This window comes from Centropristis striata, chromosome 22 (genome assembly GCF_030273125.1).
Source record: "Centropristis striata isolate RG_2023a ecotype Rhode Island chromosome 22, C.striata_1.0, whole genome shotgun sequence".
Classification (NCBI taxonomy): Eukaryota; Metazoa; Chordata; class Actinopteri; order Perciformes; family Serranidae; genus Centropristis; species Centropristis striata.
In genome coordinates, this window is record NC_081538.1 from 27,308,261 (window position 1) to 27,324,571 (window position 16,311).

Genomic DNA, 16,311 nt, shown 5'->3' on the forward strand with positions numbered 1-16,311 from the left:
ACTTTATATTATTTCATACATGTTAAATTAATAAATAACTGACCTCAGTGTAATTTTACACACATAAAAATGATTACTGTTGTGCAGTGGTGGAAAAAGTACTCAGTTCTTTTACTTACAGTAAGTCAAAGTAGTAATACTGCAGTGTAGAAATACTTTGTTACAATTAAAAGTTTAAAAAAAGTATTAGCATCAAAATATATATAGTTGTGATGCAGAATGTCTCATTTTTTTATTATATATTTTGTATATTCAGATTATAATTATAGATGCATGCGTGTGTTTATGTGTAACATTTTAATGGTGCAGCTGCTAAAAGAGAAGCTAATTCTGACAAATGTGAACACTGCCATGTTCTGATCTGTAATATTTTATTAAAATTGATATTAATACAAAATTGTCCCTGAATCTGCAAAGAAACTTAGTAAACTCTAAGTAAAGTCACACTTTTGAGGTACAGTTTTCTGCTCTCCGAAATATTAAAGCAAGCTGTAAATGAGAACACTACATTGCATTTATTTATTCATTTATTTATTTATCTATTTATTTATTTTGTATATTTATTTGTTTTCTCCATGTCTGTGGACAAATGTTATCACTTTTTTTGTGACAATGGGGACATAAATATGGAATATGCCAAAATCACGGACTGTCCCATAAAACATTTGCCTGGAGAAAATGTACTTAGTTACTTTTCATCACTGGTGTTATGGCAAAATGTCAGAATAAAACAAAGACTCTGTGTTTATCCAGTAAAAACAACAAAACATGGTAACTGTCAAACGTCCCACTGCTCCTGAACTCATCATAGTGAAACTCTGAGGTGGGTGTGAGTGGATAACTTTCCACTGTGTCACTACTGTCACCTCCCTACACACCTGAATGAAACACACACACACACACACACACACACACACACACACACACACACACACACACACACACACACACACACACACACACACACACACACCCTCCTGACGCTGTGGGCGGGGCCTCCCGGTGGTTTATAGCCGTGCGTAAAGCGCCGCTGTGGTGTCATTACGCACACGGAGCTCTCAGAGCGCACATCAGCCAAATCTGGACTTTTTAAAGACAAATGTTGATGCTTTTACTCTGAAGGAAGAAAACCACTGAGTGTCTGCTGCTGCTGCTCTGGTTTATGATGACTGATCTGTGGAGTTGATCGGTGAGTTACTGACTAAAATACTTCACTTTACTCACATTTGTCTGTGAAATGAATTATGGAGCTTTTATATTTATTCCATCCTATAGAAAGTTATGAAATTATTTTTGTGATAGTCCTTTATATATTAAAACGACTTTCTAGTTGCCTTTTTATTTGTCTTTACAATAATATATTTTTTAATTATTATCATTATTATTATTATTATTATTATTATTATATTTGAAACCAGATCTGTTTATTTTATAATAATATAATAATTTAAAGCACCTTGAGCTGCTTTTGTGCAAATTTTATAGATTAATAAACTTGCCTTTCTTTATAATGGCATATTTCCAAAACATATATATATATATATATATATATATATATATATATATATATATATATATATATAGACCTTTATGCTGAAAATATAATGTAAAATACAGCTAAATATATGAATGAGTTGTTAGTTTTCTTCAAAAATGTGAACATTTTTTTAAGTCCACTGCAAATACACAGAAATACTTCATGTGTTACAAAATGCACTGTAAATATACAGTATTGTCCATGTGTGTCCATATATTTGGCGTTTAAAAATAGATTTCTGATCAATTTATATTTAAATATGGTGGTAAAACTCTCAAGTAGTATAGATATCCTTAAAATATATATTTTGTCACTATAAAAACGTGTGTTTTGTGTAGCTAACAATGTGGAATTTAAGGGAAAGTTTATGAGGTCAAACTCTGCTGCTTTTACCTTTATTAACTAATGGCAGAGTAGAAAAATAATAATAATTACAAAAAAGAACTGGGACAAAATGACCATATATTGGTTTTGGTGCATAACCCAAATAAAATCTATTTTTTTATATAAAAAGTGAGACAAAATTAACTTTTTTAACCAAAAGAAACCTAAAGATGACATCATTATTGGGTGAAAATACATTTTTAATTGAACCAAACATGTCCAAACAAAAAATGTAAATTTGCTGTAATTTGGGTGAATAAATGAAGCTCTCAGACTTTATTTAGAAACTATTTTACTGGTTATATTTAGTTTTCTGGGACTGATCTGGGACCGAGAGGCTAAATGTGACCAACCTCGTCTCACCATGAATAGAAAGTTCCGGTATTTCAACTCACCAGCAGCTTTTTTTGGCTTCAAACCTCAACAAGGAACTTTTTTTTAATTCTTCTGCTGGTTTTTAATCAGAGCATCAGAGAGGAATGTGTGACTAGAAGAGGTTTCGGCTTCAGGAGCCAGTTTTACAGCTTCCTGTTCCAGGTGGACTGGTCCATCAGGTGTCAGTCTGAGTTCACAGCATTTACTCATGTTTAGGTATTTATACATTCATTTATTTTATGCGGCTTTATTCTCCTACTCTGCTAGGTCTCAGAGGAAATTTTTAAAAATTCTTTAATTTTAGTCCACTACATTTATTTATTTATTTGCCTAATAAAAGAAGAAAATAAAACATAAATAAATACATAAATTGATTAAAAAATAACTAAATTAATAATGAATTAAATAATCAATTCATTTAAAAAACAATAAATATAAAAAAAAAATTGTTGCATTAAAAAATAAACTAAATTAACATGCCAACCGGTGAAAAGTTGCCTCATGACAAATGAATAAAAAAAATGCATTAAAAATGTTTCAAGAAAATAATAAAGCAATAATAAATAGTTAAATGAAATAAATATAAATAAAATAAATAAAAGTGCTGAGGATTAAATAGGTAAAAAAATACATACATAAATAAATAAATAATGACTTATTTAATATTCGATTAATACAGTTAAAATACATTTTAAATGAATAAAATAAAAGCAATGCAAATAAATACTAAATAGATATTTTTTTTATTTTTGTCCTCTGTACCATTAAGTGAATTCAACTTATTTTCATTTCGCTCAGACCTTGTTTGACCTCTGACCCCTCAGACAGTCAGCTGATCGTGTCGTTTCTCTCTTTGTGTCTCCGGTAGACTCTGGTAGAAAAGAAGATTCGATGATTGTTCAGAGCGAGACCAGATGTGATTCTGGTGGTTTTGTCCCCGGACCCTCTGTGAGATGTCCTGCTGACCTTTGACCCCTCATCATGGACGCCCGTCTGCAGGCCAACCCTCAGCTCCACTACGGGGTCAACGGGGGCGCCGGCAGGAGCTCCAGACCAGGGGTGAGTCTCTGACAGACACTCAAGACCTCTGGATTCATGCAAAGCCACAATGATAGACGTATTAACTTCATCCATCCATCCTCGTCCGCTTATCCGGGGCCGGGTCGCGGGGGCAGCACGAAAACGAAAAAACTTGTTAAAATATAAACAGTGAAATTCACTTCAATGTCACAATTTTCATTGACAAGGTTGTAAATACCTTTAATTTATATAATATGCCATAAAGTTATTATAAATTACTATATAAAAATGTTTGTTTATTTATTTATTTATTTATTTAGGTTGTTTGTCTTATCTATTTTTAGTTAATACATTTATTTTCTCATTCATTTTTAAATCTAATTATTCATTTTTTAAATTATATTTTTTTAAATACATATTTAAAATGTATTTAAACATGTTTTTACATTCATTTTTTATTACTTTTAATTTATTATTAATTAATACATTTATTTTCTCATGAATTTTTAAATCTAATCATTTTTCCATTTGTCGTTGTTATTATTATTATAATTATAATAAATACATTTTTAAAATATATTAAAACATCTTTTACATACATTTATTTGGTTATTTACTTTTAATTTATTTTGAATTTATTTATTTATTTTTCCTGAATTTTTAAATCTAATTATTATTCTTTTTTTATTATATATGTTATTATATATTATTCAATTATTATTTTTTCATAATTTATGTATATATTTTATTACTTATGTATTATTTTATTTATACATTTACTTTTTATTATGCAAATTAGGGAGCTGTCATTCAAATTGCATCATGGGGTCAACTTTTTGCTCTTTGGCGTATTAATTTATTTATCGAGCCATTCATTTATTCATGCATTTATTCATTATGTCCATCCTCCAGACAACCTCACAGTGTTTCCAGTCTCCCTGGCTGAAACATCGAACAATCCCTTTACATTTCTCTGAGCAGCTGTAATAAATGAAGCTGATTTCCTGTTTGTATAATCACACCGTGCTGCTGTGAACTGGAGCAGAGACTCGTCTTGTTCTATTGTCTCTTAAACACAGTAAACACACGCAGCGTATCAGATGAACAGCTGATTATTCACCCTGACTCTCAGTGTTGACACAATGCAGCCGTTCTTCACGGACGCTGAGAAATTACACCTGCCCTAACAACTTAATCCGTCTCCGTGCCTCGGGGAAGACATTCATTATCAACACACAACAAGCAAACCGGTCGGGCTGCAGTCCTCCAGCTCCTCAGCTGCTTCTCCACAATAGAAACACTGAGCTGCTGAAACCAGCACGTCGCTGTTTATCTCTGCTGGTTTCAGTTGGGTGTTGCTGCAGGTGTCTTTGTACGCGGAAAAAAGCAAAACAACCTTGTTGTGGCACTTTTCTCTCAACGCTGATGTCAGCAACAAACTGTTTTTTTTGCCGAGTCAACCACCAGATGAAGGTCATCACCTTGAAATAGCCCAAATAAGCAGCTTCCTTCAGCCTGGAGGATCAGAGTAATTATAGTCAAACACAGGCTCAAAGGATCCAAACAAAACTGTTTGTGTGAGAAAACATTACTCATGGATTAAGGCAAACTCAAATTACCTGAGGCAGTATCAAAATAACCCAAAAGACACAAAATTACAAAAAAAAGACATACAATTACAAAAAAAAAGACACAAAAGTATTTTAAAAAGACACAAAATGACCCAAAAAGGCACAAAATGACAGAAAAAAAACTAAATTACTTAAAAAAGACACAGAATGACCAAAAAAAGACACAAAATTACTAAAAAAAAAGACACAAAATGACCAAAAAAAGACACAAAATTACTAAAAAAAAGACACAAAATGACAGAAAAAATTAAATTACTTAAAAAAGACACAAAATGACACAAAAAAGACACAAAATTACTAAAAGAATACACAAAATTACTAAAAGACAAAATTACTTTAAAAAAGACACACAATTACTTTAAAAAAGACACAAAAATTACCAAAAAAAAGACAAAATTACCAAAAAAAGACACATAATGACATTACATAACATAACCACTTCTTCCGGTAACAGCAACACGGCAGATAATAAACGCTCCGGTAGCAGCTGCCTTTCTTTTTGTTAACGTCGTCATAGAAACAAGTGAAACAAAGCTCCAGCTGGAGCAATAAAGGGACCTTCCACACACAACACGGTAAAGAGACATTCATATAAAACTCACATTAAACTTTCATATCAAGGTGGGGGCCACAAAATATCGTCACGAGGGCCACAATTGGCCCGCGGGCCGCAAGTTTGAGACCCCTGTTTTAGAGGCTCAGAGTAATTGTAGTCAAACACAGACAGCAGAGTTTTTGTGTGTTTTGATCTTTTGAGCCTGTTTGTGTGAGAAAACATGACTCATGGACCAAGGTTATTATAGTTAACAAAAACTAGAATTGAAAAAACATTTTCATTAATGAAAATAAAAATAAAAACAAGAGTTATTAAAAAATGATAACTAACTGAAACTGTATTTTGTGGTTACAAAAGTAACTAAAATTATAATGAAGATTCGTTTTTGTCCAGAATTGTTGGTTCAGCCTGCCTTAAAATAAATATTTATAAGGGAAGTACCCTTTTTTAAAGATTATTTCTGAAAGTTGGGTTAAAATTGCATTAACTAATTCATAAAATATTCATACTTATTCACTAATGGCATAAATGTATTTAGAATAATATTTGTAGATTGTTTTGTTTCTTTAAGGTTGTTTGTATTAGTTTGTCCCATTTATTTATTTAAGATTTTCCATTTAACTTGTTTTTTAAATGTTTTACTCTTCAAAATCTCTGTTGTATTTCTGAACGTTAGAGATAAGAGACTATTGTTGCTTTTTTTTTTTATCTCTATCTTTAACATAAATAGAAGGATTACTTTATTACTATCTAGGCCAATCAGGTTATGTTTTTAGTTTAATTTTTTTCTCTGTTTGACAGCAGGATTACAGAAAAAGTTCTGGCTCGATTTTAATTAAACTTGGTGATTTGGTGAAATTTGATTTTTTGTTTTGTTTCATTAACATTGTGAAATAGACTTTGTGAAGGTCTGCGCCCTTTGTAGTTTATTTTTTGTTTTATTTCCACTAAAATGAATATGAGGCATGCATTTTCCTATTTTTACAGACATTTTTGACAATTTTCATGCTTTATGTTGGCATTTTGCAGACAGACGTGCAACAAAGGGTCCTAATTATTTTTATTAACAGATTTAAACAGATCTACTGTGTTCACTGTGCACCTAAAACACAGAAATAGCAGAGAAGATGCAGGAACTACAGGAAACTGTCAGGAACGTGTTTCACTCATGCAAATATTATACAAATAACATATCAGGTTAGCGAGGCGATTTTGAAGTATTCCAAAAAACAAAACAAAGTATTTTGAATAAGTTACGCAATATGAGCAATCTAGCTGAACACGTTTCAACTGGATTATCTGGATCGTCTCTGTGTTTTTAACATGTAAAAAGAGTTTTGTAGGCGGTAGAAAAGCTCCAGAAAAGGCTAGAAAGTAGAACCTGAGTTAGATTATTTGGTTGCCAATGTCAACTATTAACTTGCAAATACTCAAAGCCTTGCAGCTTAACTGCAGCCCTTCTTCCACCACTGCGTATTTTTAGCTCCATTACACTTTGTTACAGGAGATTACCTTTTCCTACACCCATGTGGTTTGGCTTATACAGGTGGCCTCGATCTTTATCATGGCCGGAGAAAGAAAAGGCCTCAAAGTGGAGCAGGAAAATCTCCAGAGTGTTGTTACTGGAGAGCCCACACTGTAAAAAAAAAATGTCTGTAGATTTTACGGTGAAAAACTGCTAAACAGTAAAAGACCGTAAAATGATGAATGGGTTAATTCAGTTTCAGTAACAAAAAAAAAACACAGTAAATGTGTATATCAGCCAAAAATTTTTTTTTAAACTTTTTTTTACTTAAAAAAAAACAAAACATTACTTTACTGTAAAATTCACTGGCAGCATGTTTGTAACACAAATATACTGTAATATATATACAAGCATCACTGTAATTTTTGCATTTATCTTTTTTTTCACTGTTAAATACTAAACACCATATCTCTAACAAAAATATACTGTAATATTTAATGGTAAAATCTTTAATTTATACAGCATTTATAAAGTATTTTATTGTCAATTATATGGCAGAACAGCGTTTCTTTTGATGCAAAAATAAACCATCATAAAATGATAAATGGGTTACTTCAGTTTCAGTAACAATGAAACACCATACATGTATATATCAGCCTTTTTTTTTTTTTTTTTTTTTTACAGTTTTTTGTTTTAAAAAAAAATACATTACTCTACTGTAAAATTCAGTGGCAGTAATATTGAATGGTAAAATCTTTAATTTATGCAGCATTTATAAAGTATTTTATTGTCAATTATATGGCAAAACAGTGTTTCTTTTGATGGAAAAACTTTTTATTTATACGGTAAAAAAATGGAATAAAATGAAATCTTAAACATGAAATCAACAGTGCCAATATCTTTTTACCGTAATATTAAAAAAAGTTGCACCATATTTATTTCGGTAAAGTTCTGGCAACCACAGCTGCCGTTTTTTTACCGTAAAAACAACAGTTTTTTTTTTTTACAGTGTATTGTGTTGTTGGTCAGTGGCAGCAGTGTGTGGAGTGGACAGGTAGCGGTGGAGGTGAAGCAGCAGAGATGAGGAGAGAAGAGAGAAGAGAGGGCCGATTGAGCTAAATTTAGGGTGGGAAAGACGTTTGGAGGGTTGGGATGTAGGAACAAACAGGCCTGTGTTCAGCCTGTACACACCACTACTGTATGAGAGAGTCAGAAGGTTTAAAACATGATGGAGAGGAAAGTAAAGATGAATCGGGTGCAGCAAAAATGAAGCAATCTATTTTAAAAATGAAATCAGGTCACACAGTCATGGAAAAAATGATTCAACCACCCTTGTTTTCTTCAATTTCTTGTTCACTTTAATGCCTGGTACAACTAACAGTACATTTGTTTGGACAAATATAAGGATAGCTACAAAAATAGCTCATAAAAGTTTAATTTTAGTTTAATTGGTTTTCTTGTTAATAACCAAAATCATTATCAATATAACTATGTTAAATGTCTACATATCAGCTTTTAAATTAAACTCTAATGAGATATTTTTGTTGTTATCATTATATTTGTCCAAACAAATGTACCTTTAGTTGTACCAGGCATTAAAATGAACAAGAAATTGAAGAAAAAAAGTGGTTGAATATTTTTTTCCATGACTGTACAACGTAATGTTGGCTAACGTAGTGGAGGCTAACGTTAGCTGCTCTGTCTTAATCTTTGATGGATTTTAGTCAAAATCTTAACCCCAGATAGTTTTAAAGTTGCCAAACACATTAGTTCATCACCATAAAAACCTTTTATCTTGTGGAGTTAAAAGTAAAACACACTGTCTGAAACGATAAATAACATAAATCTCATAACCTCCCTGTTATATTGCAATGTTTTTTTTAAAATCTAACTCACTCTCTGTAAATATTGGGGTTTTTTTTAATGAAAAACAATCTTAAATCCTGTTTTGTGTACTTGATATCTCTGGTGATTCAATAGTAGTATGACTGATTGATGGCCTGTAAACAACCTCACCACGTGACGAAGGCAAGAAAGTTAAAAATGTTGACAAATAATGTAATTACACCGTGATAACAAGTTTCCTTCTGTCCCTTGCCTTAAACAGAGAGACGATGCACTGCAGTTTCTGAGCCAGGAGGAGCAGGAGTGCCTTCAGTTCTTCGAGGAGACCATTGAGTCGCTGGAGGACAGTCTGGAGGACAGCGACCGGAGGAGGCCCCCGCCAAGCAGCAGCCGTCCGGTCGAAACAGTCGATGGGTCCGCAAACTCGAACGCCATTGTGTCCTCCCTCGTGGGCAGACATCCCGGTCCCAAAGACCAGGATATTATAGACCTGGTCCGCCCACAACCGGACTTGGTGCAGACCAGAGAGCCGATCTCCAGCCCAGGTAGAGTACAGAAGTTTGTTCTTGGGGTTGATTGACATTTATGTATTAAAGTATTCAAAGTTACTGACTCTAACTGCCTCCAGGTTGCTTATAACCTCAACTGTCTGAAGGGACTGAAGCTTGTAGTCTTTCTCCAGATTTTCACTTTGCAATTTGTTCCTCCCAGACTTCCAGAGTATGGTGCAGACAGCTGAAAGCCACTTTGAGTTAAAGCCACAGCGTGATCGGATGGACAGCTTGCCTTCAGAGTACAACCCTCCGCTACCGAGTGGCAGCTACGGGCCGACAGACAGCCACTCCACCTACCACCCTCCAGGCTGTATCCCCACTCCGGTCCTGATTGCCCAGCAGATAGCAGATAACCAGGCAGGTGGAACCTCCAACATCCATCCCTCCTCCATGCTTCGTCGTTCCAGCCTGGACTCGCCAACCCACAGCGGCGATCATCCCTTCAAACATGGCCCTCCTACCTCTGCTAAGCCGAACCGATATCCTGCTAACATCAGCGTCATCCTCGGCAACAAGGAGCACCAGAATCAGTCGCTGGCTAACGTGCACATCCACGAGAGGCGGGCGCAGATGCTGGCGAACCTAACAGGAACGTCGCACCCTCTGGTGCAGGAAGAACCTCAGCTGGCTGCGGAGCAGAAGCCTCGAAACACTCCGACTCGCAGCATTTCCTTCAAGGACCCCGCACCAGACAAATCCAGGATGGAGGCCTTGTCTAAGCTGGGCCTGACCAGGAACCGAGCCATGTCCGGAGGTATGTCGCTACTCGCAGTCCCTGACAGCACCGCTCTGGAGCCTCTCACAGGTGCAGAAACCAGTGCCAAAACTCTGGAGACCAGAAGTCCCCCACCAACAGAAACTAGCATCAAATTGCCAGAAGCTGATGTTACAGCACCACGTCAGAGCCAGATTCATGTCGACAGGAAACCAGAGATTCAGCGATCTGATTCTCTAAAGAGGTATGATGAAAGACACCAACAACTGAGGGACTTTCCTCCACCTGTTTCATACAGCAGCTACTATCCACCTCCACTGGACACCAAGGCATCTTACCCCCCTCCGCCTGAGGTCACCTCGCTGGAATCAAACAGCTACGGAGGGAAGTCTATCATCGTCCACCCTTCTGTTTCCCCCAGGAGCCCACCTGCGACTTCTCCAACCAGCCCTGAACCCAAAGGCCTCCCACCTGCGCTGGCTAACCCCACCGAGTTCAACAGCTACGGAGGAAAGACCAAAGTCATGACCCCGGCGGTGGTACCCGAGCCCAGGAGTGACCTTCCCGACATTCTTAGTTCCCATATCGACAAGAGTCGATCCTTGCCCGCCAGATCAGAGCCGCTCCCCACTGAGCTTAACAGTTACGGAGGAAAGAGCCGAACCTTCCACCCCTCCACCGGGTTAAATCGCCCTTCAGACGCCACGGCAAAGAGTTTCAAAGCTCCAGCCCCAGCCCCGGCCCCAAGACCTCCTCGGCACTCCTACCACGGCGTTGTTTCTACCCCGAAACCAGCACCACGAGCCTTATCCCCTGAACACAAGCGGAGACCCAGCTCCATGTTTCGTCCTCAAGGCATCACCGTGCAGTTTTCTGGACGGGGGGCGACGGACGAATCGCGCAGGGAGGCGTTGAGGAAGCTGGGGCTGCTGAAAGAGTCTTGATAAACTCTGGGAGAATGAATTCTTCAGCCTCCACCTGTTGAGCCTGAATCTCTGACTGTGTACCAGCTGGTGGAGGTGGAATGCTAGAAGTTTCTCTATGCATGTCTTGAGTTTGAGGTGTGGTTGAAGAGAAACCTACCTTTACACAGGAATGGAGCCAGATCATACAAAAGACCTGCACAGCCAGTTCTCAATTCCTCGCCAGCTAGTGACACGGTGCAGCTGCTGCACACTTGACACTGTTTCAATGACAAAACTCTTGACAGATAAACTGCTCTATGTTGCCTCTGATCCAAGATATCCTATACCTCTGCACGGACGAACTGAACCTGGAAAGAGAAGCGTGAATCAAATATATTGTGGATGCCCGTTTCACCTTTGTTTGTCATGAACGAGGCAGATTGTGAATAGCCCCCTTTTTTAAACCTGGGTCCCATTTCCTAAAAACGTCTTTAATAGGCTGGAGACATTATATATATTTTTGATTGTCAATGCATCCCATAAAAGACCAAAACCAATGTGGCACACCCCAAATCCACTGGTTCCTACTTAAAGACGTAAATCTTTAAAAGCACCTCACATATAGATTATTTCATCTTTAAAAAGGGCTTTTTCAAAGGCTAGGCAATGTAAACTTTACCAAATGTTACTAAAACAAGATAAATAGTGGATTTCCTAGGGACTTTTGTTTTTCAACAGTGGATTAAATCACATTTAATATTCTAGAGACAGAAGATGCTCTTTGAAAAGGAGACCCAGGTTCAAGGTTAAATAGATTTTTTAGTTTTTGTGTCAAAAATGAAAGGGTACCTGCGCCACAGATTCTCCAAAGCCCACCAGGCCTCAGGTACGCTATGGGGCAGTTAATTTGTGGTAATTTTTGTCTAAAACGACGCCTTAATTTTAAGGCCTTGTTCTGTTGCAGGGCCTTCTGTCCAAATCTAGCTTTAATACCATTATTATTTGAGTATTTAAATAAGTTTGTGCTTAAAATTGCCACAGACTAACTGACAAATTTGGGATATGTTCGCCGCCCAGATTAAGACAGTTTCTGGGTAAATGCATGGCAATATATGGCCAGGTCTAATTAATATACATGCAACATATTCTCATGAAACAGTTTGTATGATTTCTTATGAAAATTTCTGCACCGTTTGTGACAGAATATGAAGACCGCTGTTCTAGACTAGATCACAATTGTTTTACATGTGTTTTAAACACATTGTTAATGCTATAAAATGGTTAGATCTAGGCACCAAAACTACTTTCTTTAGGTTATTGAACAAAACCACTTCCCTAAGGTTAGGAAAAGAGAAAAGGTTTGGCTTAAGAGACATCAGGACACAAAAACTGGTCCACTGGTTGAAACAGCAGAGTCTAGGTCGTCAACGCAAAGACAGGCAACCATTAAACTTTTTGGGATGCCTACCAATTCCAGTAAATTACTTTTCATAGGAAATCATACGAACCATTCATGAAAAGGAAAAATGGGGGGTCAGTGGGGGCTCACTGCTCAGTTTTGCCCCTGAGCCCTTAAAGCAGGTTGATCTGGCCCTGCACCTGCAAGAAAATACAGCAATAATACAACAATTCACCCTTAATTAGCACCCAGTTATGCACAAGAGTAATTTATGTATTAAAAAAAGACAACAAATTGTTAAATTACAGAGTTTTTGAGCTGCAAGTTCTATTTTAAGTCTTAAAAATCCCCCAAATCGTTTGAAAATACTCAAAAAAGACTTCCCAATGTTTGTTCTTGTATCTAGTTTAAGTTATTTGTTTTACGGTGTCACTTTCCTTCTAGCAGCTATCAGCAGAGTGGAATTAATGTTTATACACAGGCTGTGAAGTTACATGGGAGCCTTTTTTTAAAAAATGTTTTCACTGGTTTGTTTACCGACTTTGGGCATTTTATACAGCGGTGAGTATAACGGTGTATGCGTGATTTTTTTCTGTCAGCACTTTGGGGGCAAGAACAGTAAAAGTAGAAGGCACTTTTCTCAAGTGCAATTTTATTACTTCTGAAAAAAAAAGGTTTTATGTGGATTTATGTTAACAATAGAGGATCCAAGAATGTTAATCTCTCCATTGATGTCCTCAGATAACAATGGCTGCAGCAAAAAAAAAAGGAGCTTTCTAGAAAGATGTAAAGCTGAGCTGAGCTGCAGGATATTTTTACTCCGCGGACAAACCTCCCACACAAAACCACAGACTGTGGAATGGGTTTGTGGGCAGGACTTTTACTTTTTTACTACGCAGAGGGAATACTTTAAAAGTGCTCTTTAGGGATGGGCGCGCACATGGCATTGTACAAAAACACAAGCACTAAAACCGCAGAGTCTAGAAATACATCCTGGATTACTTCTGTGTTTTCATTCCTGTCGAGCTGAAACTTTTTCTGCATGTATGTTATTTAACTGTTGTACCAGTATGAGTGTGTGTGTGTGTGTGTGTGTGTGTGTGAATATGTGTGTGTGTTTACTGGGTTTTATCCAGACTCCGGTTCCCTGTAGTTCACCTACAGTAACTTTTGAAGTATATTTTATTTCACGCAATGTGAATCTTTTGTTTACAGACTCCGGTTCTCTCTGTAGTTCAGCTACAGTTATTTTTGAAGTATCTAATGGTGCATACATACGGTATATAACTACATTCAGCCTACTTTGTATAAGGAAATGTTTTGTGCACAGAGCAGGGATTTTAAAATGCATGTGTGGTAAATGGGAAGATCAGCGTGAGAGTTGCTGCTACGGTACAACAGCCTGGTTTAGACTCTTAGAAATGTTCACGTTATAGACTGTTTATACTCTGCTTAATGTATATCTAATGTTGGATTTGTGTCAATCATTAAACAGGATAATTTAACTTCCTTTCTAAATGTGTTGTTCTTTGATTCACTCTGGAATGTAATGAATGAACAAACAGGTGCTGTTCAATGATTGGCGACGGCTGTGGAATATTTCACCTGAGTGGAAAATTACAGGACGATTTAAAAGGCGAGGAGGTGAATTTAAAGGGCCAGTTCACTCTTTTTTTTCTCCACATGAGGGTCAGTTTATTTGTCACGAGTAAACAGCTGGATTTATCTCCAATCTGGCTTCAACTTGTCTGTAAAGACGAGACTTGTAGGTACCCATAGAACCCATTTTTATTCAGATATCTTGAGCTCAAAGGTCAAAATACTCAATGTCTGTTTTTTCGCAAAAATTTAGGCTAACGTTGGAACGTTATTTCCCTACAAGATATCATGATTTAGATGGTACCAAAGGATTCCTTCTAGTTTCATTTGATCCCAATATCCTTAGCTTTAAAGTGAGACTTTCAATGAGGTTTTGTTCTGTTTTTCTCCCATAACATGTATTCTTTCAGAATATATACTTTACTATATTTCTGTAGATTTCTCCTAAATTCACTAAAAGTTAGCGTTCTTAGTCTAAATCTCGTCATAGTTAGAAAGCTCCCACTCTCCTGCACAATACTGTGTTTTACATGTTGTGTATTGTTGTTGTTGTTGTGAATTAGAATCGATATTTTATCTTCAAATAGTAATTTACATTAATATTGTATAAAAACCTTTAAAGGCCGTTTTCTCCTGGAAATATATGCAAATTAGTGCATATTTAATGAGTTAACACCTCATTTGCATATATAAACATAACATTTCAGAAAACTTGTAATGCAAAAAAATATTGTCTTAATGTAAATAACATACTAGGGAAGTTTCATGGTGATATCTATAAGTTTTAAAAAATACCCTATTCACCTGTAGAGTGTATAAAAACCTTTAAAGGCCGTTTTCTCAAAATGAGTTTTTTCTCATAAATCTCAACGTTAGCTCCACTTACAGACACCAAACTTAACAGTTTTATTCCTAACTATATTCTGAAGGTTTGTAAAGAGGGGTTTGTCTATATATGATTCATAACCTGATTTATACAACATTTCGTACCTAAAAACATGACAAAAACAGATTTTTTTTTTATGAACTTTTGACAGTACTATCTGATTTATGAAATGGTAAAAGGAGATATCCCAATTTCCTTCTGTAAAAAACTTTGAATCTAATATATCAACAAAATAAAATAATTTCTTTGAAATTTGCTTTATCCAATGTTCAGATTTATGACCTGGAAAGGAAATATATGCAAATTAGTGCATATTTAATAAGTTAACCCCTCATTTGCCTATCTACACATAAAATTTCAGAAAACTTGCAAAAAAATATTGTCTTAATGTTAATAACAAACCAGGAAAGTTTCATGGTGATATCTATAAGTTTAAAAAAATGACCCTATTTCTGTAGTGTCTCCAGCCAAAATGAAGCTCAACTGTCTCTGAAAGAAAGAAGCTTGCAGGGTCCGCCATTATAATAAGTCATGAGCGGGTTAAAAAACACAACATTTATCTCAACTTACACCTATGTCCAGTCTGAAGTGAAAGAAAACAGAAATTTATATTCTTTTAAATGTCTCAAGGCAGAAATGTTATACTGCTACAGGACTAGTTTGAGTCTTTGCTCTGGGAGCCGACTGTACTGAGACGGCTGAGCTTTAACTCGTGTTACCAGATAACTGACACTAGAACATGTCCTCAAGTCATTTTAAGTCAAAAGATCCGGTGTTTCCTTTCCAAATATTAGCCTGAACACTCCAGCGTCAATAAAGAGCTTGCATGGTCACATTTTGCTGCCAATAATCTCTCTGTTGCCTCGTAAAGTTTCTGTCAGTCACACACCCAATTTGAGGATTTTGCCCATTCAAAACCAAATGAAAACCTGTCAGCACAGCTTTAGTCAGCTACTTATACGGCTAATATCCACCGGATACGCTGACACTATTGCTGAAAGTTAGATTAACTGAAATGTGAGCTGAAATGAAACCCGCTTTTTAGTGTCAGAGGTTATTTCCAGAATATCTAGAATAAAACTAGTTCTTTGACATATTCAAGACTATAATCATCACCAAAGCCCCAGCACCCTACGATTTATTATATGGAAAATAATTCATTTTTTGTGTGGGTTTTTTGGAAGAAATACTGAAATAATTCAAATATATAAACTGCCAAATAAAGGGTTAGAATTATTCTGAAAATGATTGAATGTTTGGTAGTTTTGAAAGTCTGAAGTTTGAGAGATTGATGAAAAAAAAGCAGAAAAAAAAATTGATGTATGGTAAATTTATAGCAGTTTTTGTGTGCATGGACATTTTTGCTACGAAGGTCACAAAAGGGTAGTAAATGCATCAATGGAGTATAAAAGACATGTAAGAGTTAAAAATACTGAAAAG

At 36.0% G+C, this 16,311-nt stretch overlaps 1 protein-coding gene across 1 annotated transcript; it reads left to right on the forward strand.

Moving 5' to 3' along the window:
- The first annotated feature begins 1,065 nt into the window (after window positions 1-1,065).
- Window positions 1,066-12,663, forward strand: LOC131960336 (specifically androgen-regulated gene protein). Its single transcript, XM_059325511.1, has 4 exons — window positions 1,066-1,189; window positions 3,165-3,355; window positions 9,076-9,358; window positions 9,525-12,663. Exons 2-4 carry the CDS (start codon window positions 3,278-3,280, stop codon window positions 11,024-11,026), a joined length of 1,863 nt encoding a protein of 620 aa, XP_059181494.1. The 5' UTR covers window positions 1,066-1,189; window positions 3,165-3,277; the 3' UTR covers window positions 11,027-12,663.
- Window positions 12,664-16,311: the final 3,648 nt, after the last annotated feature.

Coding starts and splice junctions, on each gene's coding strand:
- LOC131960336 (XM_059325511.1), top strand. CDS start 3,278: ATGGACGCCCGTCTGCAGGCCAACCCTCAGCTCCACTACGGGGTCAAC. Junction 3,356..9,075: donor GCAGGAGCTCCAGACCAGGG/GTGAGTCTCTGA, acceptor TGCCTTAAACAG/AGAGACGATGCACTGCAGTT. Junction 9,359..9,524: donor AGAGCCGATCTCCAGCCCAG/GTAGAGTACAGA, acceptor TGTTCCTCCCAG/ACTTCCAGAGTATGGTGCAG.